The 24,891-nt window shown below is 55.7% G+C and overlaps 1 protein-coding gene across 2 annotated transcripts in view; it reads right to left on the reverse strand.

Moving 5' to 3' along the window:
- The window catches only part of ADAMTS2 (ADAM metallopeptidase with thrombospondin type 1 motif 2), a 230,117-nt gene that overhangs the window by 76,211 nt on the left and 129,015 nt on the right, over positions 1 to 24,891 (reverse strand). For both annotated transcript variants that reach the window (XM_025388450.1, XM_025388451.1), the window contains exon 4: positions 21,457 to 21,659. In XM_025388450.1, the coding sequence (XP_025244235.1) occupies positions 21,457 to 21,659 (203 nt within the window). The remainder of the gene's footprint in view (positions 1 to 21,456; positions 21,660 to 24,891) is intronic.

The following is a 24,891-nucleotide window of genomic DNA, read 5'->3' on the forward strand; positions in this document are numbered from 1 at the left end:
CCAGAGCCCTCACCTTGGTCCCTCCCAGCAGTCAGGAACCCCATGGGGCACTGTGGCCCAGAGACCACTGACCGCTGGCCTGGGTGGTTCTCCTGCCCCTGCCTGTGCTGTGGCAAAGTCCAGCCCACAGTCCGGGGCTGGGCTCCTTCTGCTGTCTGGCCTCTCAGTTTCCGTAGGTTAATATGATACATCAGGAACAGACATGGCGGGTGGGCAGGCAGGGTCTGTGGGGCGTGAGATGCAGGGGCGCTCCACAATGTCCTTGTCCTCCACAGGCCTGAGGAGTGAGCCCCGTCCCGTCCCCCTCTACCATCCCAGGGCTCTACGTGCTTTTCAGGGGGCTGCAAAATTGCCACCGTTTGCTGCGCAGCCCTGGCCGCTCACAGGTTCTCAGTGGGACTTCTCAAACGGAACCTGGGCACGGGAACCACTGCAAGAAATCAGTGCAATTCCCGACAAAACACTGGCGTCCTCAACAAGGACACAGCTGCGACATTTCCGCAGAGCAGAGGGTTGACTGATGTGGCAAAAAGAGCAACTGAAGACAGAAGGTGGCCTCCACGTGCCTGCCTCCCTGAGATCCCCGGCCCCACCCACTTTTCCCCGGCCCCACCCACTTTCCCCTGGCCCCACCCACTTTCTCTCCCAGACAGGAGACAGGTGGTAGGGGTCCCCAACAGCTCCCCTCATGTCCTCCCCACCGCCCCCGACACACACACCATTCTTCACTACGGTCACCCCGCGGAACAGAGCTCACCTTCCCCTCCCGCTGTCTAAAACCCTCAATGGCTCCCCAGTGCCTTCAGAGGCAGGGCCCAGCCACTCCGCCTGCCACTCAGAGCCCTTTCCACGCTGGCCCTGTCTAGCTTCTCCATGCCCTACTTCAGATACTTCCCCACACGGCACCCTTGCTCCTGACAGCCCAGCCAGCCTTCCCCAGAGCCGGCTGCCCTCTCCTGCTGCCTGTGCATTGGTTCAGACCTGGAATCCTCACTCTCCCTGACCAGCCCCTGAATTCTTTAGATATCGCAAGAGCATTTGAAAAAAAAAAAGACTCATCCCAAAAAATATATTTAAAAGGAAGGAGGCAGTGACCACCTTGCTTAAACCCTTCCTACCCAAGGCGTGAGACCACAGTTCCTGGCATGACCTCCAGGCCAGGCGGGTCTGGTTCTGCTGCATCTTCTCAGGCTGCCCTGGCTCTGCTCCCTGCGCTCCAGCGGCTAGCCTGGCTGCTCCTTGCACAGGGAGCCTGTCTCCACCTCAGGAACTTTGGACTTGCAGTGCAACTGCTCCCAGCAGTGTCTGGTCCACAGTAGGTGCTCAATAAACAGTTGTTGAATGAATGGAGTGAATCACTTTGAAGATATGGAATAACCAGAAATGGGCAAAATGTATGACCCAGCATAGGCCTGTGACCCCTGTCATGGGGAAGACCCTAGCTAAGGCCTCGCCTCGGCTACCCCCAGCAGCCCTGGGGCCTCCCCCGCATCCACCCTCCCCAAGGCCTGTGTGTGCTGGGGGGAAGCAGCTCTGCTTTCCCAGGTTGCAGGGGGAGGGGAAGCCCAGGGACAATGTCCTTGAGTCCTGTCTGCGAAATTGATCCTGGAATCTTTAAACCTTGGGGGGAAATGTTCAAAGCCGCAGCCATCTTTGTGCGGAGAGAGGCCAAAGGCTCTCTTGTTTGGGGAAATACATTGTAATGTGCCTTTTGCTTATGCAAAGATGCAGCCAAGTTTCTGTTCTGGAATAGACAATGAGGAAGGAGCGGCTCTGCGTGACAATGTAAAAGTTTGCCTCCGCTGGTGGCAGAGTTCCACCCGGGGGACGGTGAGCCCTGGGAGGTGGCCTGAGGCTGCTGGGCAGAGGTGACTTTGTCCTCTGCCAAGGCAGGGGAAGGGTGCAGAAACAGGGGAACCGGTTTAGGTTCCCTAGTAGGGGAGGCTGCTGGCCCGCCAGCTGCAGAGGAGACAGGCAGGGGCACTGGAACAGCGGCCACCCCAACCTTCAGGAAGGTTCCCATCTCCTTCGCTCGGCTGAGCTTTGGGCCACCAGAGGCAGCCTATGACCCACCGGGCAAAACCACGGCCAAGAGCAAGCCAGGCCTGCAAAGTCTGTCAGAGGCCTGGGGGAGGGGGACCTGCTGCTCTATGACTTCTTTGGGACCCCCTGAAATAAGTGGGGAGAGGGCTGTTCTCTCTGTGGCCCCTTGGGAGGCCAGGCTTGGACCACCAAGGTGGAGGCAGAGAAGAGAGCGCAGCCAGAAGTCAGGGAGAGCGGTCTGCTGGCCTCGGGGAGGAACTGTTTCATCTGTGTGCACTGCATATGGCGCCTAAACGGGGCTGCCAGAGCCTGGGCTTATCAGGAGAATAAACGTTCCCACGGCATCGCTTCTTCACCCCCTGGCTTCTCAGCAAATGCTTCAGAGGCAATGCGAGAAGAAACATGACTCTTGCTCAAAATATCAAACTATCATGGAATGGAAATGACCAGGATCAGAATTACTGGGGTCAGATCATACACCAAAAAGCCAAGCGGTCAGAGCCCCCTCCTTCAATACCCAGTGCGAGAACACTCTGCCCAAAGCCACCCCCTCACTCCTCAGGCGCCGTCTCCTGTGCCCGTCCACACTCTGCTGATACCTGTGCAGGTGCCTCACGGTGGGGACGGGGCTCCTCCACCCCCAGACCAGCTGATCAATGCACAGAGCCCAGCAGAGGCTAAGAGGCACGTGCTGTGCTTGAGAGATATGTGTGGCACTCCAGCAGGCAGGCTGAGAAGACAAATTGCATGACAAACCTTCCCGGGTTTGTACTAACAACTGCAAGAGGCTGCCCCTCCCCCTCTCCGGAGTTTGGGGGGTTAGCAGAGCATTGGGGGCGATATTCCCACTCCGAGGTCGGACTGCGTGGTGCCAGCATGAGGGTTCTGCCACAATCCTGCCATGTGACTTGGGGCCAGTTACTTAACCTATCTGGGCCTCAGTTTCCTTATCTGTAAAATGCAGATAATAATAGTCCCTGTGTCTCAGGGTTGTTTCAGGTTGAAGCAACAACGAAAGTTGTCACACGCGTCCGTGTGGAGAGACCACCAAACAGGCTTTGTGTGAGCAATAAAGCTTTTTAATCACCTGGGTGCAGGCGGGCTGAGTCGGAAAAGACAGTCAGCAAAGGGTGGTGAAATCGTCATTAGTTCTTATAGGTTTGGGATAGGCGGTGGAGTTAGGAGCAATTTTTTGTGGGCAGGGGGTGGATCTTACAAATTACATTCTCAAGTGGGGGAGAATATTGCAAAGTACCTTCTTAAGGGCAGGGGAGAATATTACAAAGTACCTTCTCCAGGCTGGGGAGGGTGTATCGTACAAAGCACATTCACAAGGGCGGGGGAATATCACAAAGTACTTATCACAAAGGCGGGAAGGTGTATTGTCACAAAGTCAACTGATCGGTTAGGGTGGGGTGGAAACAGATCACAATGGGGGATGCCATCAGTTAAGGCAGGAACTGGCTCTTTTCACTTCTTTTGTAGATCTTCAGTTGCTTCAGGCCATCTGAATGTATACGTTCAGGTCACAGGGGATATGATGGCTTAGCTTGGTCTCAGAGGCCTGACGTTCCTGTCTTCTTACATTAATAAGAAAAACAAAACAAAATAGTGGTGAAGTGCTGGGGCAGTGAAAATTTTGGGGGGTGGTATGGAGAGAGAATGGGCAATGTTTCTCAGGGCTGCTTGGAGTGGGATTAGGGGCAGCGTGGGAACCTAAAGTGGGAGAGATTAAACTGAAGAAAGACTTTGGGGTAACGGGTGATATTGTGGGGTTGTTAAAAGAGCATTTGTTGTGTAGAATGATTGGTGATGGCCTGGATGTGGTTTTGTATGAATTAGAAAATTAAACAGAAGACACAAGGTCCGAATAAAAGGAGAAAAATAGGTATTAAAGGACTAAGAATTGGGAGGACCCAGGGCACCCAATCAGAGAGTGCCCAAGGGGGTTCAGCGTAATTATTTGCTTGGTTGGCGAGTTTTTTGGGCTCTATCCTTAAGTTTTTTTATGTTGTCATATACCAGGCCAGATTGATTTAGGTAAAAACAACACCCAGGTGATTAAAAAGCTTTATTGCTCACACAAAGCCTGTTGGTGGTCTCTTCACACGGATGCGTGTGAGAAAAGTGAAATCCCCAGCACCTAGTAAGGCTCAATGAGGTTGTCATCAAATCAGCCAGGCGCGGTGGCTCACGCCTGGAATCCCAGCACTTTGGGAGGCCAAGGTGGGTGGATCATGAGGTCAGGAGTTCGAGACCATCCTGGCTGACACGGTGAAACCCTGTCTCTACTAAAAATACAAAAAATTAGCCAAGCGTGGTGGCAGTGCCTGTAGTCCCAGCTACTTGGGAGGCTGAGGCCAGGGAATGGTGTGAATCCGGGAGGTGGAGCTTGCAGTGAGCCGAGATCGTGCCACTGTACTCCAGCCTGGGCGACAGAGAGAGACTCCGTCTCAAAAAGAAAAAAAAAAAAAAAGAAATTGTCATCAAATTACAGGAGGGTTCAATAGCCCAAGCTGTTTCCCTCGGACCCCATGAGCAGAATGGTCCATCGGGGCTTCACCCTTACACCCACCCTGGCTTTCCTCCTGGCCACACCATGGGGAGGGGTCTGAGTGAACAGCTTGCGCATGTCCCTGTGTTTTCCGGAGCTGGAGGGGCTGCCGTGCCCAGGCCCGTCTGCGAGTGTGACCCCGCCCTGGAGCTCTCCCTGCTGGCTGAGTCGCCTTGGGGAAACAACAGCCATGCCACCACTTAGACTGACCTTCCCACTCGCTGGCCGGACGCCTCATCAGAAAGGGAAATGCTGCAGAACGGGGAAGGACCAGTGCTGCTGAGGCCGCAGGACACAGAAGGACACGGCCGAGGCCGCAGGCCAGAGCCCAGTGTCCCCCAGGGGCCTCCTGGCCGCTGCGAGCCACTGACAGGGAAAGGCCGAGAAGAGTCAGGGATTCTGAGTCTTGCTGGCAGTGGCTGCGGGACGGCCCTGCCTCCCTGGAACTCTGCTGAGCTTGTCGGCTGTCCCTGGCCACAGAGCCCTGGGGGGCTCAGTGTGGAGTTTCCTTTCAAAGAGGGACCCCAAGTGTCCAGGCCTTGTGCCACCCCCGGCCCTGGCACCCCCCCACACGCCCGCCTCAGAGCCTGTGCGGCACGGCCCATCCCCTGTGACTGAGCTCAGTCACCTGGGTATGTTCCGGCACCACCATGTAATTTGAGAACAACTCATTTTTATTCTCCTGCACATCATATTCTGCTGCTGCTCTGTCACCAGTTTGACCTAGGGAAAGAGGGAAGGAAAATGCCGCTATGGGAGGAGAGGGCCGTGGTATCAGGGGACAGGAACGGTGTGGGGGAGGGGGGCGGCGAGCATGCTGCCGGGGCGGGGGGCGGGCTGCTGAGCTCACACCAGGCTTGGAGCCGGAGCCCTATCCCTACCGCTGCCCCTGCCTTAGGGTGAGATGCAGATAGTCCCTGGGGTTCTGAGCTCCACTTCCCACTGAGATGAGACCCTCTGCTGAGGGTAGCGTCTGGTCCACATGGTGGCTAGGCAGGTGGTTAGAATCGAGAGGGATCTCATGTTAATGACTGGGCCTCAGGCAGCACGTGGATGTCCCCAGCTCCAGAGGGGTGTGTGGGGGCTGCAGCAGCTCCTGCTGACGAGGGCCAGGGCGTGGGTAGCTGGCAGTGGCTGGCAGAGGCTGCAGAGTGGACACCCATCAAGGCATAGGGCTCGGACTGGGCAGGGGTCCAGCACGCCTAAGTGGCCCAGACGTCAGACCTGACCACCTCAGAGCAAAACTGAGGAGGACTCAGGCCAGCCTCCCTACGCCCCAGGCATCCATGCATGATAAGGAAGAAGGGAGAGGCCCTGACAGAGCAGGTATGAACCCCTCAGAGACTGAGAAGGCATGACAGAGGGCCGCAGGCCATCACCTTGCAGTGTGCCCCTCGACCTGGGCAGGGGCTCCCAAGGCACTCAGAGCACAGGGCAAGAGTAAGGTGACGGCTGCAAGAAGGGTCCTGCATTACAAGCTCACGGCAAGGGTCGTCCACTGCGAGCACATCCCTCCCTGAAAGTGCAGTCACGCGGGGTGCTTTCCAACACCCAGAGCACAGGCGTTCCAGCGCCTCTTGGGCCAGGCTCACTGCCAGGCGTGGGTGGGAGGCCATGTGGGCTGCACCCAGGCTTCTATCCTCCTGTCTGGCTGCAGGGAAGTCTCCCTTGCTCTGTGAAGTTTCCCCACTCTGTGAACATTCCCACGGGGCACCCTATGCTGCCTCGGGTGCTCTCCCATCCCAGTAACTTCCTGGCACCATTGTAATCTCCAGTCACCTTCGTTTGTTAGCTGCCTGTCCATCTCCACTAGACAGGGACTCTTCTGCAACCTTGCTGATGCATCCTGGGTGCCCATACTCTCGTGTTTCTCCAGACTTCAGGACCAAGGCCAAGTTCAGCCTCATGTGCCCTCTCCCACCCCCGCGGGCTCCCCAGGGTGGCCAAGGGCTGGCACCTCTTTTGCACAAGCGGCCCCCTCTGTGTGCAGTTGTGCCCTCCCCACTTTCCACTTGGGAAACACCAACTCCGTGACCAAAACCAGCTCAAGGATCCCCCCACTGGGACTATCTCCATAACCAGGTGGAGACAGCTGACCGTCTCCTTTGGCTGCCAAGGCCCTGTCCTCGCTGTGCCAAAGCAAGCAGGTGGCCCCCATGAGAAAAAGCTTGTCCAGCACAGGAGCTGGCTGGGGCTGTTCCCAGACACCATGGGCCGAATGAACAACGGCTCGCCTGGCTGGTCGGCTCTGATCTTCTCCGCCTGTGCTGAGTACTTCCCCGTGTGCGGCATCTTTCCCCTCCCACACCCCACAGGTGAGTATTATCCCCATTGTATCGGTGAGGAAGCCGAGGCACAGAGATTGAGAGGCTCACAGAAGTGGGCGTGGGACTCAGTACAGAAGCTCTGGTGAGCAATTCGGCAAAGCTGCTGCAACTAGAAACCGTATCCCGGGACCTGGTCATTCAGCTGTCAACATCGACGACGGAGACACAGCCTCTGCCATAGACGCGAAGGCATGAGGGCACCCAGCCACCAGCAGCTCCACACCCACAGACAGAGCTCACTTTTTATGGGAGGCTCTGAGATCACAGTTGCTTTATGGGAATTCATTTAGTCACTTATTCATTCAAAATAGATTTACTGGGCGCCTACTACGTGCCTGGCCTTTTCCAGGTACTCAGTGAAAAATCAGGTGGGCAGACCCTCTCTGGGCCCAGTACAAAGTCACCTTTGTGGGAGTCCCTAACCCTCCTGAGACACACCATCAAGGAGACCCCTGGACTGGGGAGCAAGACCCAGGATTGCTTGACGGCAACTCAGCTCAGGGGGCAGCCCGGGAGGGGCCTTGGGAAGCGAGAGCCCGTGCCAGGCCAGCCCGGGAGCCCGGCGCAGCACATCATCGCCTCTGTCTGTGGTTCAGCTGTCACCTCCTTGCTGGAGCCTGCACAAGACAAGCTCTGAGGCTGCCTCAAGCTGTCAGCGGGTGTGCGGACGGCTGGCCCTCCTCGTCCACAGGGACTCAAACTCCCACTCTGACAACCACCAGCTCCCCACGGGAGGCCAAGGACAGGCTGCCGGGAGGCTTCCGCATCAGCTGTCAGGAGGTCTGCGGAGGAGGGAGGAGGTGGGGAGAGGCCCACTTGCAGGGAGGGTGTCGCACATTTCGGGAGGAAGCAGAGGTGAGACCCACCCACAGGACCCCCGTCAGAGTGTTCCTACCTGCTCACCGTCACTGGTCTGTCAGCCTCCCCAAACCTGCTGGAACATATGCTCCCTGCGGTCTGGATCCCGAGCTCACCACGACATCCCCAGCTCCTAAGGCTGCTCTATCCGTGTGCGCTAAAGGAGTGAGTAGGCAGTCGGGCGGACCTCAGAACAGGACACAGTAGACGCAGAAGCCAAGGCAAAGCAAGAGGCAGAGCGGACGGTCTGTGGGGAGAGGCAGGTGTGGCCAGGAGACTCCAAATGCTGTGAGGAGGTCAGTGAGGCCCGAGATGAGAACCCGTGGAGCATGTGGGGAGAGGCAGGTGTGGCCAGGGGACTCCAAATGCTGTGAGGAGGTCAGTGAGGCCCGAGATGAGAACCCGTGGAGCGTGTGGGGAGAGGCAGGTGTGGCCAGGGGACTCCAAATGCTGCGGGGAGGTCAGTGAGGCCCGAGATGAGAACCCGTGGAGCATGCGGGGAGAGGCAGGTGTGGCCAGGGGACTCCAAATGCTGCGGGGAGGTCAGTGAGGCCTGAGATGAGAACCCATGCAGCATGCGGGGATTTGGGATCTCTGGATCTTCAGGCCAGAACAGTAGGGAAGGACCAACACAGGGGCCACCTTGCCACAGGTATGTGACTCCATCTGCCGTGCTCTGGCCATGTCTCTCTGAGTCTCAGTGACCTGATGCAGGCAAGGGAACCTCACAGGGCCACTGGGGCAAGATATGAGGTCCCAGACATGCCTCCTTGCACAGGGTCAGCACGTGCAAAAACAGCAAATGTGAGTTTCCCCCTCCTCAGGTGGGGACAGGGGCTTCCAAGGATAGAAAGCGTAAGCCCCAAACCTCCCGAGAGAGATGAGTCCGTCTTTGTAGACCACAAAGCAACTTCGCTGCTGCTCTCCAAGCCCCCTAAGCTCCAGCAGGGCCCAATCTGTGCCCCGTGATTCGCGATGTGGCCAGGTTTGCAGGCGCTGAGCCGCCACCAGGAGCCCTCATTAGAGGCAGCTGCAGTGGCCCTTGTCGGAGGAGCCTTCCCTGACCCGCCGCCCCAGGCACCCTTCCCTGATGAGCCAGGGTGTAATCACGTGTCCTGATTCTGCTCCCCATACTCCTGTGCTCTGAGCTCCCTCAGTGCAGGGACGTGGAGGCCAGGAGTTCAGGGAGCGCCGGACACGACTGAGGACAGCTCTCAGTCTCCGCATGCTCCTCCCATGCCCGCCTCTGCTGAGCACTTCCCTGGTGTTCCACTCGAGTGGTGCTCCCAACGGCCCCGGGAGCTGGCACCGCCCAGCACAGGGCGCAGCAGGACAGGCAGTCGCCTCCTTCCTTCTAGGCTGGAAAGAACACTCGGGCCACCCACACGCCAGACTCGTCCCCCAGCCGTGTTCTGCTCCACCTGGGCAGCGTGGGCTCTTAATTTCAATTTGTGGCCCACATTGAAAAATAATTAGATTTCCCATAAAAATTAGATTTCCAGCTTCTCGTGGAAGAAAGAGCTGGCAGCAGTGGTCTGCTTCTTCCTACAGAAACACAAGTGAGTGGAACCAGGAGGAGCTGGTTCCAGGGGGGCTGGAACCAGGGGTCGTGGCCTCTTCTGTCGCCCCAGTCCCCACCACTGCCGACAGCCTTCAGCCACCTGGGCCCCTCCTGCCTGGCTCCTGTGAGCACGTGAGGGCACTGCCCTCTTCTGAGCCCCGCACGCAGCCTCGCACACACCACTGGCCCTCATGGCTGTGTCTCCTGGTGGCGCACAAGGCCAGGCTCTGAGGCCAGCGGGACAAGCGTGAGGAACAGAAACAGTGCCAGCAGCACCCCCAGGGCCACGCCGCCGCCAGCAGACCCTGACCCCCGCTTCCCTCCCTCCACTTAAGTCCAGTTTCAGAGACGTTTTTCTCTTTCCCAGGAACCAGAGCCAGAGACTCGTGAACTATGACTTGTGGTGACGCTCTCCGCCTGGCTGGTGTGCAGCTCCGTGGCCAGTGTACAAGATTTCCACCACGACCAGCCGAAAACATCCCCGTCCGGCCGCTGCCTTCCCCGCCGCCACCGTGCGGTCTCAACACGTTGGAAAGTTGGTGAGAAATTGAGCCCATATGCCTTCTGATTGTTTGCAAACCCTGGCAAGGCTCTGGTAAGTCCAGGCCAATTTCTGGATTAAATTAGAAAAGAAAAGAGGAAAAATATCTGAATCCTGGCATAGAGAGAAATCATTCAAAAAAAAAAAAAAAAAAAAAACTGTTGAAGAACGTACTGTACGGAGAATGTTCTCGTGCTGGGAGGGGTCAAAGGTTATAGCCTCGACTGAAGGCACAGAAGGCCCTTGGGTTCCACATTCTCCGCAGGCCGAGGAGCGTGTCTGCCCTCAGCAGAAGAGATGCTTTGGGGGCTCAGGCATTCTCCCAGAACGTAAGCAGTTCACACAGGTGGGAGAGGCTATTCTGCGTGACCGGGAACCTGCTGCTCCTGCCCTGCCGTTCCACAGCCGTTAAGAGCAGCGCATTCTATCCTTTCAAAAGAATCCCCGAAGTAACCTCACCAGAGCTTTGAGCTGATAAGGCTAGGGTGGGGGCGGGCTGGGGTCTGAGCAGCCCACTGCACTCAGTACTTCCCTAACACGTGCGCCCACATGCACTGATGTACTGAAAGGCACATGCTAACTTTGGAGGCCTGGGGCCTTCAGAGCTCAAGGCAGGCACTAAGCAAGTCCATTTCTGCAGAGCCTGGTAGCAAATACTCCTTTAGCACCCCCCGTAGTGAATGTTCTCAGCTTTGTGGGCCATATGGTTTTTGTTGCAACTACCCAACCTGTTGTTGTAGCACAAAAATGGCCACAGGCTCTGCCGGGCGCAGTGGCTCACGCCTGTAATCCCAGCACTTTGGGAGGTCGAGGCAGGTGGATCACCTGAGGTCAGGAGTTCAAGACCAGCCTGGCCAAGATGGTGAAACCCCGTCTCTACTAAAATACAAAAATTAGCCGGGCATGGTGGCGGGTGCCTGTAATCCCAGCTACTCGGGGGGCTGAGGCAGAGAATCGCTTGAACCCGGGAGGTGGAAAGTTGCAGTGGGCCAAGATCATGCCACTGCCCTCCAGCCTGGATGACAGAGTGAGACTCTGCCTCAAAAAAAAAAAAAAAAGAGAAAAAGGCCACAGGCAATTCATAAATCCATAGGCATAGCTGTGTTCCAAAAAAACTTTATTTACAAAAACAGGTGAAGGGCCAGGTGGCCCTGGGGCCAGAGTTTGCCAACACAGATTTAGAATCTCCAGTTCACATGAATTTTGCTTTCGTGCAAGTAATATGTCCAAATTTACTTTAATGTAAAACTGATGTTTTAAAATGCTTCTAAAAAAAGGGGCCACTTCAGGGGGAGATGGCTTACATCTGTCTGGTGGCCTCTGGCAGGCCTGAGAGTACGTGTTCTCAGTAGCAAATAGGTTGAGCGCCGGCCTTGCTGCAGGCTGGGTGTCACCCACTGCAATGGTCTCTCCCTGCTGTCTACAAGGAGTGGAGTAGGACCAGGGGCTCACACAGACAGTGCAAGGTCTTTGTAGATCCTGATATTTAAGCAACACATTGAGGCCTTAGGCTTCGCAGGGAAGAGGAGGATTGAAATTAGTGCTTTAATTAAATGCTTGAAGCCACAAAGGAAGCTTTAGCCTTGGGCCCAAGCTTTATATTTCTTGAAGTCTTGGCACAGATAGATTTTACTTTTAAAATTGTATCCGGCCGGACGCGGTGGCTCAAGCCTGTAATCCCAGCACTTTGGGAGGCCGAGACGGGCGGATCACGAGGTCAGGAGATCGAGACCATCCTGGCTAACACGGTGAAACCCCGTCTCTACTAAAACATACAAAAAACTAGCCGGGCAAGGTGGCGGGCGCCTGTAGTCCCAGCTACTCGGGAGGCTGAGGCAGGAGAATGGCGTAAACCCGGGAGGCGGAGCTTGCAGTGAGCCGAGATCGCACCACTGCACTCCAGCTTGGGGGACAGAGCGAGACTCCGTCCAAAAAAAAAAAAAAAAAAAAAATTGTATCCGTAGCCAGGCGTGGTGGCTCCTGCCTGTGATCCCAGCTACTCAGGAAGCTGAGACAGCAGCAGCATTAGGCCCAGGAGACTGAGTCCACCATGCAACACAGCGTGACCCTGTCTCTAAAACATCTTTGAAAAATCAGTCAGGCATGGCGGTGTGAGGCTGCAGTCCCAGCTGCTTGGGAGGCTGAGGTCTGAGGCCGCACTGAACTGTGATTGCCGTACTACACTCAAGCCTGGGTGAGACCCTGTCTCAAAAAAATAAAAATGCGTATATAAACACATAACTTTCACAATGGCTCTGATCTTCCGAGGCGTTCATCCCTGCCTCCCATTCACCTGAGCCTGGAGAAGAGTCCCTGACTGTACCTGGTGACGAAACTTGAGGTGCCACACACACCTGAGCTGCCTCCTAGCCTGTCAGACCCAAGCCCACTCCTTAGGGGTGCCCAGGCCCACACACGTGGCCACTGCATCTAGTTTGTGAGCAGAGACTAGCCTAGGCACTGGCAGAGCAAGTGTTTGAAAATGAGAAATACCGAAGCCCCAGGGTCAGTATCAGGCATGTTCACCAATGTCAACTGTGTCCCAGCCTGGCAGCACCCAGTCCCTCAGGGAGCACGTTTCTAAGCAGGAAGCGTCAAACATGGCAGTGGTCTCCCAATGCCGTTGGGGACGGGGGGCAGTCCTGGGCAGAGAAGAGCCCCTTATCCTCCCGGCTGGGCCCAGGGGAGGCAGCGATGCAAGGTGGAGGCTGGAGGCTGAGCCAGAGTCAAAGGCTGGGAGGAGCAGGAGCAGAATGAAGGCAGAGGGAAGAGAGTTCCCTCTGCTAGTGATGGGGCTGGGGGGCCAGCAAGGCCGCACCTCTGCCCATGGCTCACACTCCATCCTCTTAGCCCTCACAGTGCTTGGGAGTGACCCCTCTGCCCTTAGATGAGGGATGTGGGTACCCCCAAGGGGCCTCAGCCTCTCTGACCAGGCTAAGGGCCACTGAGCCTCAGGAGACTGGACTCAGGGTTGCCAGGGTTGCCAGCAGCCCGGAGGGCTATGGCTGTGTGTGCTCAAACTCCATTGTAGGCCAGGTGCAGTGGATCATGCCTGTAATCTCAGCACTTTGGGAGGCTGAGGCGGGCGGATCACCTGAGGTCAGACCGGCCAACATGGTGAAACCCAGTCTCTACTAAAAATATAAAAATTAGCCGGGCGTGGTGGCATGTGCCGGTAGTCCCAGGTACTTGGGAGGCTGAGGCAGGAGAATTGCTTGAACCTGGGAGGTGGCAGTTGCAGTGAGCCGAGATCACGCCATTGCACTCCAGCCTGGGCGAGAGAGCAAGACTCCATCTCAAGAAAAAAAAAACAAAACAAAACAACTCAGCGCAGGGAGCCTCCACGGACACGGGCCGCAGGCTCAGCACACACCCGGCGCCCTCTCAGCGCGGCCGGTTCCCCCTGGGCCTCGGAGTTGTGTGGACGTGCCCAAGTAGAGGCTGGGGAAAGGCCACAGAGAATGGGAGCCTGAGGTGGCATACGGGGGCACATGCAGGGCACCAGGCAGTCCACTGGGCTGTGGGGTCTGAGTGCAGGGCTCAGGTTCCTGGGCTTGCCCTAGGGACAGGCTGACTTCATAGATGACCAGGGCCCATGTTCAGAAGGCCCCGAACTTGGGGCTTGACCCTCTACAGCTCCGTCTGGATCTCACCCTTGCGTGTGTGTTTTGGAAGTGAAGGCTCCCAGGGCAGTGGAGCAGGGTCCCACCTCCCCAGGACAGGCTCTCAGCCGCCCCCAGCAGGTGCAGGATCAGGCATGTATTCCCCGCAGCATCTCAGGGCAGGCGTGGTGGTGGCCGTCCCGCCCACGGCTGGCAGGAAAGGGGCATGTCTGGTGGATGGCCGGCCAGAGCCCATGTTTCGGCGGAGGTGAGCCTCCCATGAGTGACACCTGCATAGAGATGGATTGGCTGTGGCCATATGCTGTGGGCTGGAGCAATGCACCAGTGGGAGGGGGTGTGCCTGGCTCTACTTCCCCAGACCCCCTGGCTGGGGCACAACCAATGTGTTCTTCCAGGGGTGGCAGGAAGCTCTCAGACTCCAGTGGGCGCACCCTTCATGCTGGGGGTGCACTCACTCCGCTAGGACCCCGTACCTGAGAATTCCCTCAGCGGGGTTCCACTCTGTGGGATCCTCTCTTCCTCCTCCCAGCCTCCCTGAGTCTGGCCTGTGCCTGTCATAAACTTGTGGTCAGCCTGAGGCACCCACCAGGGATCAGCCACAAAATGCACATTTGTTTAATTTCAGTGACTCCACATAGAAGCCAAGCGCTCTAATATTTGCATTTAAAATAGCCATGGCACAATTTAAAGATGAATAAGAAATTCATGCTAATAATTCAAGGTTCCAATTTTTGTTCACTTAGAACAACATTAAAAAGCAAATAAAAACAGCAAGTTGAGAGAGAAAGAGACAGAGACTAAGGAAGAAAGGAAGTGGTTGAATAGTCCCTTTTTATGGCACTTTCCTCTGCTCTTTGAGCAAGCGATCCCACATTTTCATTTTGCGCTGGGCCCTGGGAGTTACATGCTGGCTCTGCCTATAGGCCAGCATTCCCCACTGGTAATATCCTGATGAGTTTTGCAGCAGCCAGATATTGCAGGGAAATAAGAATGCACTGCATGTAATACATTGGCTCCTTTGAATTCTCTATCTTCCCCCACCCCCTTTATTTTATTTATTTATTTATTTATTTATTTGGAGACAGATTCTCACTCTGTCGCCCAGGCTGGAGTGCAGTGGCATGATCTTGGCTCACCGCAACCTCCGCCTCCCGGGTTCAAGCCATTCTCCTGCCTCAGCCTCCTGAGTAGCTGGAATTACAGGCATGGGCCACCACCCTTGGCTTATTTTTGTATTTTTAGTAGAGACGGGGTTTTGCCATGTTGGCCAGGCTGGTCTCGAACTCCTGACCTCAAGTGAGCCGCCCGCCTTGGCCTCCCAAAGTCCTAGGATTACAGGTGTGAGCCACCGCGCCCAGCCTATCTTTCCTCTTACTTCGGGAGAAATTCAGGTGGAGGGCTGCTATGGCTGAACCCAGGTGTGGAGCTTGGGAGCTGCAGCTTGGGAAGTTCTGCTGCCAAACAGACCAGCATCTCACAAGATTAACTTCTGGGGAGGGCAGGAGACGCCAAACGCATCCGCCCAAGGGAGAAGCTTTTCCCATGGGAGGGGAAAGTCTGCAGGATCTGGCCACACACAAAAATGTAGGACGTCAAAAACTATCCCAGGCAGAACAAAACAAAAGGTAAACAAGGAGATGGGGGAAAGTATTTCCCACACATGTGACAGACAAAAAGTTAATCTACTTAGATACGCAAACTCTTCAGATGAATGGAACACCCCCAAATCGCAGCAGAATCAAGGGCATGAATAGGCCAAGCACAAACAATAAAATAATCTCTGTTTACAAATACACGTATATTTTTAAATGCAGGCTCATTAACATCAAAGAAATACAACTTACAACAAAAAGTTTATCTCCGTTGTAATTAAATTACCCCTGTTCAAAAGGACTCAGTGGTGTGAGGGGGTGGGGAGACAGGCATTTGCTCAACGAAGCGGGAACAGAGGAAACCGTAACAGAGAACATTCCAGCGTAGAAAGCTTACAAAACGGGCATATCTGTTGACCACGGACTCCGCTTTCAGCAACTCAGCTTAAGGAAATAAGTAAGCAGGAGCGGTAGATTCAGCTCGATGAACATGGTACAGTTAGTGGCATGTCTGACCTCTAATGGAGAAATTAGTTTTGCTATGTGAATATGTCATATAAAAAGGTAAAAAATGTGCTACAGTCACATGGCGTGATGTTGTGCGATCATTAAAACCAGGTAGTAGACAATAACTGCTGGGAGAAGATACATATCTACATGAATTTATGCTAATTTTACATAGTAAAAAAAATAGCTGGCACAGTGGCTCACGTCTGTAATCTCAGCACTTTGGGAGGCCGAGGCAGGTGGATCACCTGAGGTCAAGAGTTCAAGATCAGCCTGGCCAACATGGTGAAACCACTGTCTCTACTAAAAATACAAAAAAAAAAAAAAAAAAAAAGCCAGCTGTGGTGGCACATGCCTGTAGTCCCAGCTACTCAGGAGGCTGAAGCAGGAGAATCGCTTGAACTCGGGAGGAGGAGGTTGCAGTGAGCCGAGATCGCGCCACTGCACTCCAGCCTGGGCAACAGAGTGAGACTCTGTTTCAAAATAAATACATAAATAAAAGGAATCATCTGTGTTAAATATAGCATATTTCGATAAACCAAGAATTTCTAGATGTAAGGAGGAAGATAAGAAAACTGGACCCATCAGGGGCTGCCGGAATGGGCAGGTGGGTGCTTGCCTAAACCAAAGAGCCCCTTTCTGTGCCCAGGTGGCCCTTGTGAAACGCTCCATTTCCAACCCTCTTCCCTTCTGGCAAGTCTGAGATGAGAAGGGCAGCTTCATTTTCCCATGGAAAAGGGAACATCATGTCTTGCCATTCACAAGAAAAGGAAGCAGCCCCTCCCGTGATTTCCACTGCTCCCGGAGCCACAGGCAGCCCCTCCACCTCTGGAAGACTGCGGTGGCCAGCCTTGCTCATCCCAACTTCCCCTACCTGTGCCCGCTGCTTCACAGGCCAGGCCTTGTCCATTCTTCCAGCCGGCCCCATTCCTGCCTCAGGGCCTTGGCGCCGCCTGCCCCCTCCCCCAGACTTGGAACAGGCTATCCCTATCCTACCTCTTCCCACATCATTTGTCATGAGCCTCAGCTCCCATGGTATCTCCCGTGCACCAGCCCCCGACCTCCTGTGTAAAGTGGCCGGCCTTCCGCTACCCTTCTTCCTTCTCCATCTCATAACGATTTTATTTCTTTCATTGCATTTATCATTACTTGAAATGATCCCGTTTGTTTTTCACTTGAATATCGTCTGTGTCCCCCTTCCCAGAATACAAGGTAGCAGGGCTACGTCCTGTCATGCTCACGGCCGCACCCCTAGCCTGACATATAATAGATGCCCCATAAACACTGGTCCCCCGTACGAATGGCAGCCAGGGGCACCAGACAGAGGAGGATGGCTATGCCGAGAATCCACCCCATCTCAGCAGCTGAACACAATACAGTGTACGCTGTGTTTCCCTACTCACACCATGGTGCGGCGTGGGTCGGGGGGGCCGAGCCTATGCTGTAGCTGTGCCTTCTGGGACACGTGGTTTCCAAGGTTTCCATGGCAGGGGGAGACAGAGATGGAGGGGACTCCAAGCTCTTACCAGCCTTGGTCCACAGGTGACCCAAATCACTTCCTTTCACATAGGCCACTAGGCAAAACTAGCCATGCAGTTCCATGTCAGTTACAAGGGAGCCTGGGCAGAGGAGGGGAGCATGGAGGTGACTGATGAGGCTGAACTGCCTGTGCCACCCCTGGACCCCATATTCTGGCCCAGGCTCTGCCACAAAGAGATCCCAAAGGGAGTTCTGCAGGCAGAAGTCACCCCAAATGATGAGGGAAACTGAGGTAGTGCAGGGCTGCAGGGCTGCCAGGGTGGAGCTGTGCCTGCACTCAGCCCGCCTCTGCCTCCCCTCCTCCTCAGAGCCTGCATTCCCTGGGTCCTCACCATCGGGGCCCCCACCAGCTCCTCCTCCCAGGGCTGGATGGCCTTTCCCAGGGCACAGGCTGTGCCACCGTTCTCTGCATCCAGTTCGGTGGGCAGCTCACTGCCCAGGACTGGCCCCCACACCCTGGGCTCTGGGCGTGCCATTGTCCAGCCCCACCTGCTCTACAGCCAGTCAAACAGCTCACTGGGAGCCCAGTCCCGGCCGGCTGCCACCACCTCTGTCTTCCATGCTTTTGCTTTTACTCCAGCCTTGGGGAGCCCGTGGCCAGCTGGGACTTACAAGAGGAGTGTGACAAGCCACTGGCCAGGCCTTGGGGGGCCCCTTGGGGTTGTGGTTTGAGGCCCCCACAGCACCCCAGTTCAGAGACAGGGCACGGTAGGCAGTCCGTCTGTGCACAGACCCAGCCTTGCCCTGTCCCGCACAGCAGCTGTCAGCCACACTGCGGCTTCCATCTAGGTGCAAATTAATTCAAATAAAGTACTCTTTGCGGTGGCTACTATAAAAAAGAAAAAAGAGACAAGTGTTGGTGACAATTTGGAGAGACTAGAATCCCTGTACAGTGTTGGCAAAATGGTGCAGCCACTGTGGAAAACAGTGTGGAAACTCCTCAAAAAATTAAAGAAAGAATTACCCTGTGTCCCGCAATTCTACTTATGGGCCTATAGTCAAGAGAACGGAAAGCAGGGTCTGAACACCCACGTTCATGGCAGCATTATTCATGGTAGCCCATGAGGGGGCAACCCGAGTGCCCATGGATGGCCGGGATACTATTCCTCCCTGAAAAGGAAGGACATTCTTACATATGCTGCAACACGGAAGGCCCCTGAGGACATCGTGCTAAGTGAGGTAAGCCAGACGCAAAAGGACAATTACTGTGTGATCCACTTATGCGAGGTACCCAGAGTAGTCAAATTCTTAGAAACAGAAAGTGGAGTGGTGGGTGCCAGGAGTTGGGGGAGGGGAGGAACAGGGCTGAAATTTAACGGGCGCAGTTTCAGTTTTACAGGATGAAGAGTTCTGTGGACGGTGGTGGCGATGGTGGCCCAACCATGTGAATGTGCTTACGCCACTGAATCGCACACTTAAAAATGGTGAAGATGCTGACTTATGTTCTGTATATTTCACCGTGAGTAAAAAATTTTTAATTAAAATTATCTTGGAACAAATAAGTTAAATTAAAAGTTCAGTTCTTCAAGGACACCCGCCACACTTCAAGTGCGCAAGAGCCCGGTGGCTGCTGCGCCAGAAAGGGCAAAACCGGCGTCTCTCCTCTCCAGCACTGCAGGAAGCTCGGTCGCACAGCAGTGTTCCGGAAGGTCATCCTTTCTCAGACGCTCCCTCAATGCTCCTCCTCCCCAAGACCACCGAAGGGTCCGGCATGCCTTAGATCTGTCCCTAGAACTCTCCAGGCATGCACAGGCTCTCAGTGAGGACGCAAGGTATTAACCGTCAGGGCAACGCATGCTCCAAGCACGGCTGCGCCTTGTCTCCCTCGGCCACGCTGCGCTCTTGCAGCGGGAGCTGGGGCTCCGATCAGAGGACAGACCCCCTGCTGACCCTCTGCCGCTGGTCTCCCAAGCCCCGGGACTCTCTGCCATGCCCCACCGCCTCTGCAGGACACCCCCACTGTGCCCATGACAAGCACGCTGTCAACACATGTTTGCTGAATGAATCAGTGCTCACTTCTGTGCAACAGGGGACAAAAGACACGGCCCAATATTTTCTCAACTTCTGAGACTTGTCTCCTAAAACGGCTTCTCTGTTGTGATAAAACTCATCTCAATGTAAGACGTTTTAAATTTCTCATGCTTTTCTAGAAACGAACCTTCCCATTATTCAAAATGGGGGGTACGGCTGGATCACTAGGGTTTGAATAAAGTTGGATGGCAAAAGTCAGAGAACCTTCTAGACATCCTCCAACCAGCCGTTGTGACAGAGAGACCCTCGGCACCAGGAGAAAGGCTGATCTGCCTCCACCGGCCTCATGAAGGACTCACCCCGGGTCCCACCTTCAGTCAGCGTCCTTGGTGGGCTCTCAGCAGTGACCCCTCCTGGGCTGTCACTAAATTAGATAGTGTCACCGTCGTGATAACAAAACCACATTTTATGTGGAAACTAAAAAGGTGTTCACCCTACTGAGAGACTGAAAAGCACAGTCGCCGACATTCTCTCATTTAACCCTCACAACCCCCACGATGAAAACACTGACCCATTTTATAGACGAGAAAACCAAGGCTCAGAGGATGGGAGCAGCAATCCCAAGGACGTGCCTGGAAAAGGCGAGGCCGGGAGCCGCCATCGGACTGTGATTCCAAGCCCAGTCCTTTCCCTGCTGGGTTGGAAGGCAATATGATGCTAGGGGAAGAGCTCATATTGTGAAGGCAGACAAGATTTTACACCTACCAGTCTCACAGACCCAGCCTGAGGATTTCCTAAGATAATTCAGCATGGCAGGTGCCCAGCGTGGGCTTGGCATGGTCACATAGTAGGGGCTCAATAATTGTAGCCATTATGGTTTTATTGTTATTATTATTGCAATAAAGGTACGTTTCAAAAATAAGATGAGGTTAATTGTGACAACGCTCTCCCAAATAAAACGAATTTTGCCGACGCGGCGGACTTCAGCCCCCCGTGTGGATAAGGCTGGGCTCCAGAGGGCTCGCGGACTCATGCAAGGCCGGTCAAGAGGAAAGTGAGCATGAAGGTGGGGTCTCTTGTCAAGTGTTCAGCTCACTCGCATCCCCCTTTTCCCCCTGAGGTATCTTTTCACCAGGGCCCTGGGGACTCTGACCCATATGTCAGCTTGGTTCCTGGGGGGGCTCATCCCTGGCCCGAAAAGCAGAGCTGAGCAGCAGACTCCGAGCAGACCTCCACACCCCGCTGCCTGCCTGCAGCCCGGCCCCAGAGGACCTCCTTCATCCACAGGTTTGGACACACAGCACGGGGTTCTAGAACTTCCCACCTGCCCGGCTTCCACACCACCTCCAGCCTTCCCTAAGCCCTGGCTTCCTTGGATATATTCCACAAATATCCCCTGGCCCCCTAACGCCCCACTGGCAGCATCTCACATTCCAGGCCATGCCCCGGTCCTCCTTCTCACCCCTTCTTTTCCCTGCAGGGCTCAGCCGAGCCAGTCTGCTCCCCTGGGAACCTGCATTTTGAAGACTGGATGCCCCTCACCCCCACAGTAGCTCTGGCCACTTGAGGCAGAGAGAGGAAAGGCCTGCACAGCCTGCACCCACACATGGCGCAGCATCCTTGCATCTCCCGCTCAGGCTGCGGGGGGTGTGGAACGAGGGAGGTGGTTCTTTAATCTCTTAGCATCAGGCAGACAAGGGGCAGGTGCCCAGAAGACAGAGGTGGGACACAGACACCCCTTTCAATAGCCCAGACTCACAGGGAGAAAGGAATTCGCTCCCCGATTTTCAGTTCTCCCACTGCCAGCCTCAAGGAGGGGCCCTGGGTTGGTGTCTGGCCCTCGCTCTAATGCACACTGATCTCTACTTTAGACAGAAAGGGGCCTCTGTTCGGAGCCAGAGGAAGGTAGGACTATCTACCTGGGGCTGAATAACGTCACTTTATGTCTTACTATTAGGTTAGCTTTTTAGGTAAAATGAGGTTTCCTTTTAAAATAATTTTAGTTTTAAAAGCGGCAAACATCGAGAAAACCTGTTTTTCAAATGACCCATTGAATGACATTTGTTATTCAAATGACTGGAGTCTGCATAAAACCGCCTTAGCCTGTAAAGGGCCCGTCAAGCTGGAATTACCCGCAATTTGCAGATGAGAAAACTGAGGTCAGGGAGGGTCAACTTGTCTCACCTGTGGACCCAGAGCGCCTCCCTGAGACTGTGGCACTCACCTCCAGCTAACAAGGAAATCAGCAGAGCCTCAGGGGATGCAGCTGGGCCTCTCTGGCCTGCCCAGCCCCTGGCTGACCCTCCCCGCCCCGCCCCGCCCCTCAGCCCCCCGACTCACGATGTTCATGAGTGTGAGCAGGTACTTCTGCACGTGCTCCTTCCCGTGGAACTGCACCACAGAGTCATCCACGCCCAGCAGGACCTCGATGTTGTAGTCGTCGTCTGCAGCATGCCTGCGTGCCCTCCGCCTCGAGCTGTTGACGCGCTCCTCTAGGACGCCCAGGGCACGGCTGAGGCTGTCCAGGTTGCCCAGGGAGGCCCCTGCAAGGAGAGGACACCGTCGTCAGCAGCAGGGCAAACCCACCCGGACACACCAGCACCCACCAGGCGCCAGCTCGCCAGCTCGGCCATCCTCTCATTTAAAACTCACAGCACCCCGAACCTAGGGGATTGTTCCATTTTACAGAGGAAAGCGAGGTGCAGAGGAAGGTGGCAGACACTTGCCAAGCTGTCTCAGACACAGCAGGGCTCAGGCACCTCTGTGACTTCCAGGACCGCTCGTTCCCCAGCCCCTGGTGGCAACCCCCAGCCACAGCAGGCCACAGTGGCCTCCACACGATGGTCAGGCCTGCTGAGACTGAGAGAGTCCCAGCCCAGCATCACTGTCTGCCTTATGGATCCCAGGGCTGGCACCCAGCCACAGAGAGGCCGGGAACCCCAGCCCGCATTGCCTGAAGCGGGAGTGGGCAGAGCCGCCTCTTCTCCCCCGAAGGGCTGCCAGGTGCCAAAGGACTGGTGTCCCAGGTGTCACCGCCAGCTGTTATGACTGGGGAAACCGAGGCCCATCCTGGGCTGTGCGTGTTCCCCACTGTCTCCTTGGGCCCCTCCCAGAACTTCCTGCTCAGTCCGCCACTGAAGTGAGGCCCCACACCTCTGGGCCAGGTCCCCGGCCCCTCCGCAGGCGAACTGTACCGCCTCTGGTCTGATTGAATTGGTCCGAGAGCAAGATGAACCCCTCTGTGGCAGCTCTGCTGTAGTCGGCCCTGGGCAGGCACCGACCTCCTGCCCCCAGGGTGTGCCCCTGGCCACTTGGGGCTGCCATCCTGGGGAGCCTGCCCCGGATATCGTCCCTGCCTTCTGTGCAGCGCGGTTTCTGCTTGGTTCCGTGTCCTGCGGGCCGGAGACTACCCTGGACCAGGCTTCAGTTCCCAGCCCTCCACTGCCCATCTCTAAAGGCCACAGCGAGGCTGGCCAGGCTGACCTTCAGCATCGACGGCAGCCCCAGACCACACTGCCCACTGCCCCCCAAGCCCCAGTGTCCAGGAAGCCCCCATTCCCTTGCACTGGTCTCTGTCTAAGCCAGGTCCCGGCCCCAGGGTCCAGTGTCTCCGTGGCATTCCCCAGGCAGGTCCTCAGAGACTCCTGGCCCGGGACAGACCCAGGGCTGCACGTCATCGTGACATCACCAACCCACAGGACCCCGAGGCCCCTGCAGCTGTGGGAGACCAGCGTCCCTGCTGCACCACCTCTCTACAAAGAGTCTTCCAGAACAACACTTTTCACCCCCAACGCCTCTCTCCTGCTGCCTCTTCCAGGTAGGGACAGGCACTCCCTCCCTGTGAGGGTGGCCCAGGGCAGGCCCTGGGGGCAGAACAGGCCTCTGCAGGCGGCACGGCCACTCGGACAGTGAGGCAGCCTGGCACCGGGCCCCCATCCCGGCACACACTTCCTCACCCGGTGCTGACAGCAGGCCTCTCGGCGGACTTGGCCGTTTCTGTTTTACAGTTGGGGAGACCCATGGCATCCCAGCGTGGCCAACTCTCAGCCAGGAGCTCTCTGCTTGCACCCTGCAGCCTGGCTCAGACAAGACAGACTGAACACGAGGTTTCAGGCACAAACCTGCAGCCCGACTGTGGGCAAGACCAAGAGAGACAGTGGAGGTGCGAGGCAGAGGGCGAGGGCTGGGACAGGAAAGAGGAGTGAGTGGGGCCAGGGCTGAGCAGCTGCTGGGGTTCCAGTACCTTCCAGGGTCCTCGTGCCACCTCCAGCTCCACAGTTCTGTGTCCCCTCAACATACACACACAAGCACACACACAGGTACACACACATGCACACACACACCCATGTACACAGCAAGGACTCCCAGGGCCACTCCAGGGACAGGGGCGGGGCGGCAGGCCTGCGGGCAGGGCCGTGTGGAGCTGAGCAGTCTGCTTAGCTGCCTGGATGATTCAGGGCCATCCATGCTCTTCCCAGAGGAAGCGCCAGTGACTTAAGCCTGACAGGGTGGTTGTGGAATCGCCACTCTATTTTTGTACATTTATTTCTTTGCATTTCCAAAGAACAGAGACAGTTCACCTTCAGAATCACCTTGGAAAGCAGAGAGATGCTCATTTCCATAGGAAAACTCTTCTTCCCCTGGGGAATAGGCCGGACGTTACCCTCTGCCCTTGTCAAGCAAGGGGTCACACACGGCGGTGCCCTCGGCAAAACCAGACCACAGAGGCACCCGCTGAGGCCACGTGGTGACATTTGGTTAATAGTATTTGAAAATTGGAAGATTTCATGTTTAAAAATTCTAGAACATCCAGCTTCTCTTGAGGAATTAGGAGACGGGGCCATCCCAGGGGAAGCCCTGGACCGTGAATTGAGGGGCCACACCTGGAGACAAAACACACAGGGCTTGGCACACCAGGGCCGCTGCCTGCCACCCTCAATGTCATTCTGGCACCAGAAGGCATCACAGTATGTCCTTCTGGCCCCAACCCCGGAGTCACCATGCAGGGACCCTCCACACACTTCCGTAGGAGGACTGGGGACGCCGCGTCGGGCAGAGCTGGGCTGCGGCACGTCTTGAGGCTGCTTCTGCTGAGCAGGCGGAGTTTTTAACTAAATTGTGTGTTGCAGGCCCATGAAAAAGAGCGAAGGTTTCTAAAGATGCTTTAAAAGTGTCAGTTTCACCTGAAATGGATTTGTTATTGTTGCCATCAATATTTTAATCGTGATAATTTTGGGGGGAAATTTGGAAATTATGTTCTAGAGCACTCCTTCTCCACCCAGGACCAGTGCCTAGAGACGGTCCAAGGCCCAAAGGTAAAGTGGGTGAAGAGAGGAAGACAGGGCCTGGGTCACCTGGCAGGTGACAGCCACCCCGAGTCTGGCCCCTGGAAGCCTCAGTCATGTTCAGGCTGGACAGGACAAGGGGAGAGCCCTCAGGCCTGGGGCAACAGGAGCCCTGGCCCAGACACCCTCCTGCCTCCACTGTCCCAAACAGACCCGGCAGTCAGGCTGAAGCCCCAGCTTGTCAATCATGAGTGCCACCTCAGTTTTCCCCACAATAGGATTGACCCTGACCCTGTCAATCACGAGTGCCACCTCCGTTTTCCCCACAATAGGATTGACCCTGACCCTGTCAATCACGAGTACCACCTCAGTTTTCCCCACAGTGGGCTTAACCCAAGCCATGAAGAGATTCTGACCACATGCTGGCCCTTGCAGGCTGTTCCCCAAACAGAGTCTTGCTATGAGGAGCTCTGGTCGGTGGGCCTGGCAC

Source organism: Theropithecus gelada, chromosome 6, assembly GCF_003255815.1.
Source record: "Theropithecus gelada isolate Dixy chromosome 6, Tgel_1.0, whole genome shotgun sequence".
Lineage (NCBI taxonomy): Eukaryota > Metazoa > Chordata > Mammalia > Primates > Cercopithecidae > Theropithecus > Theropithecus gelada.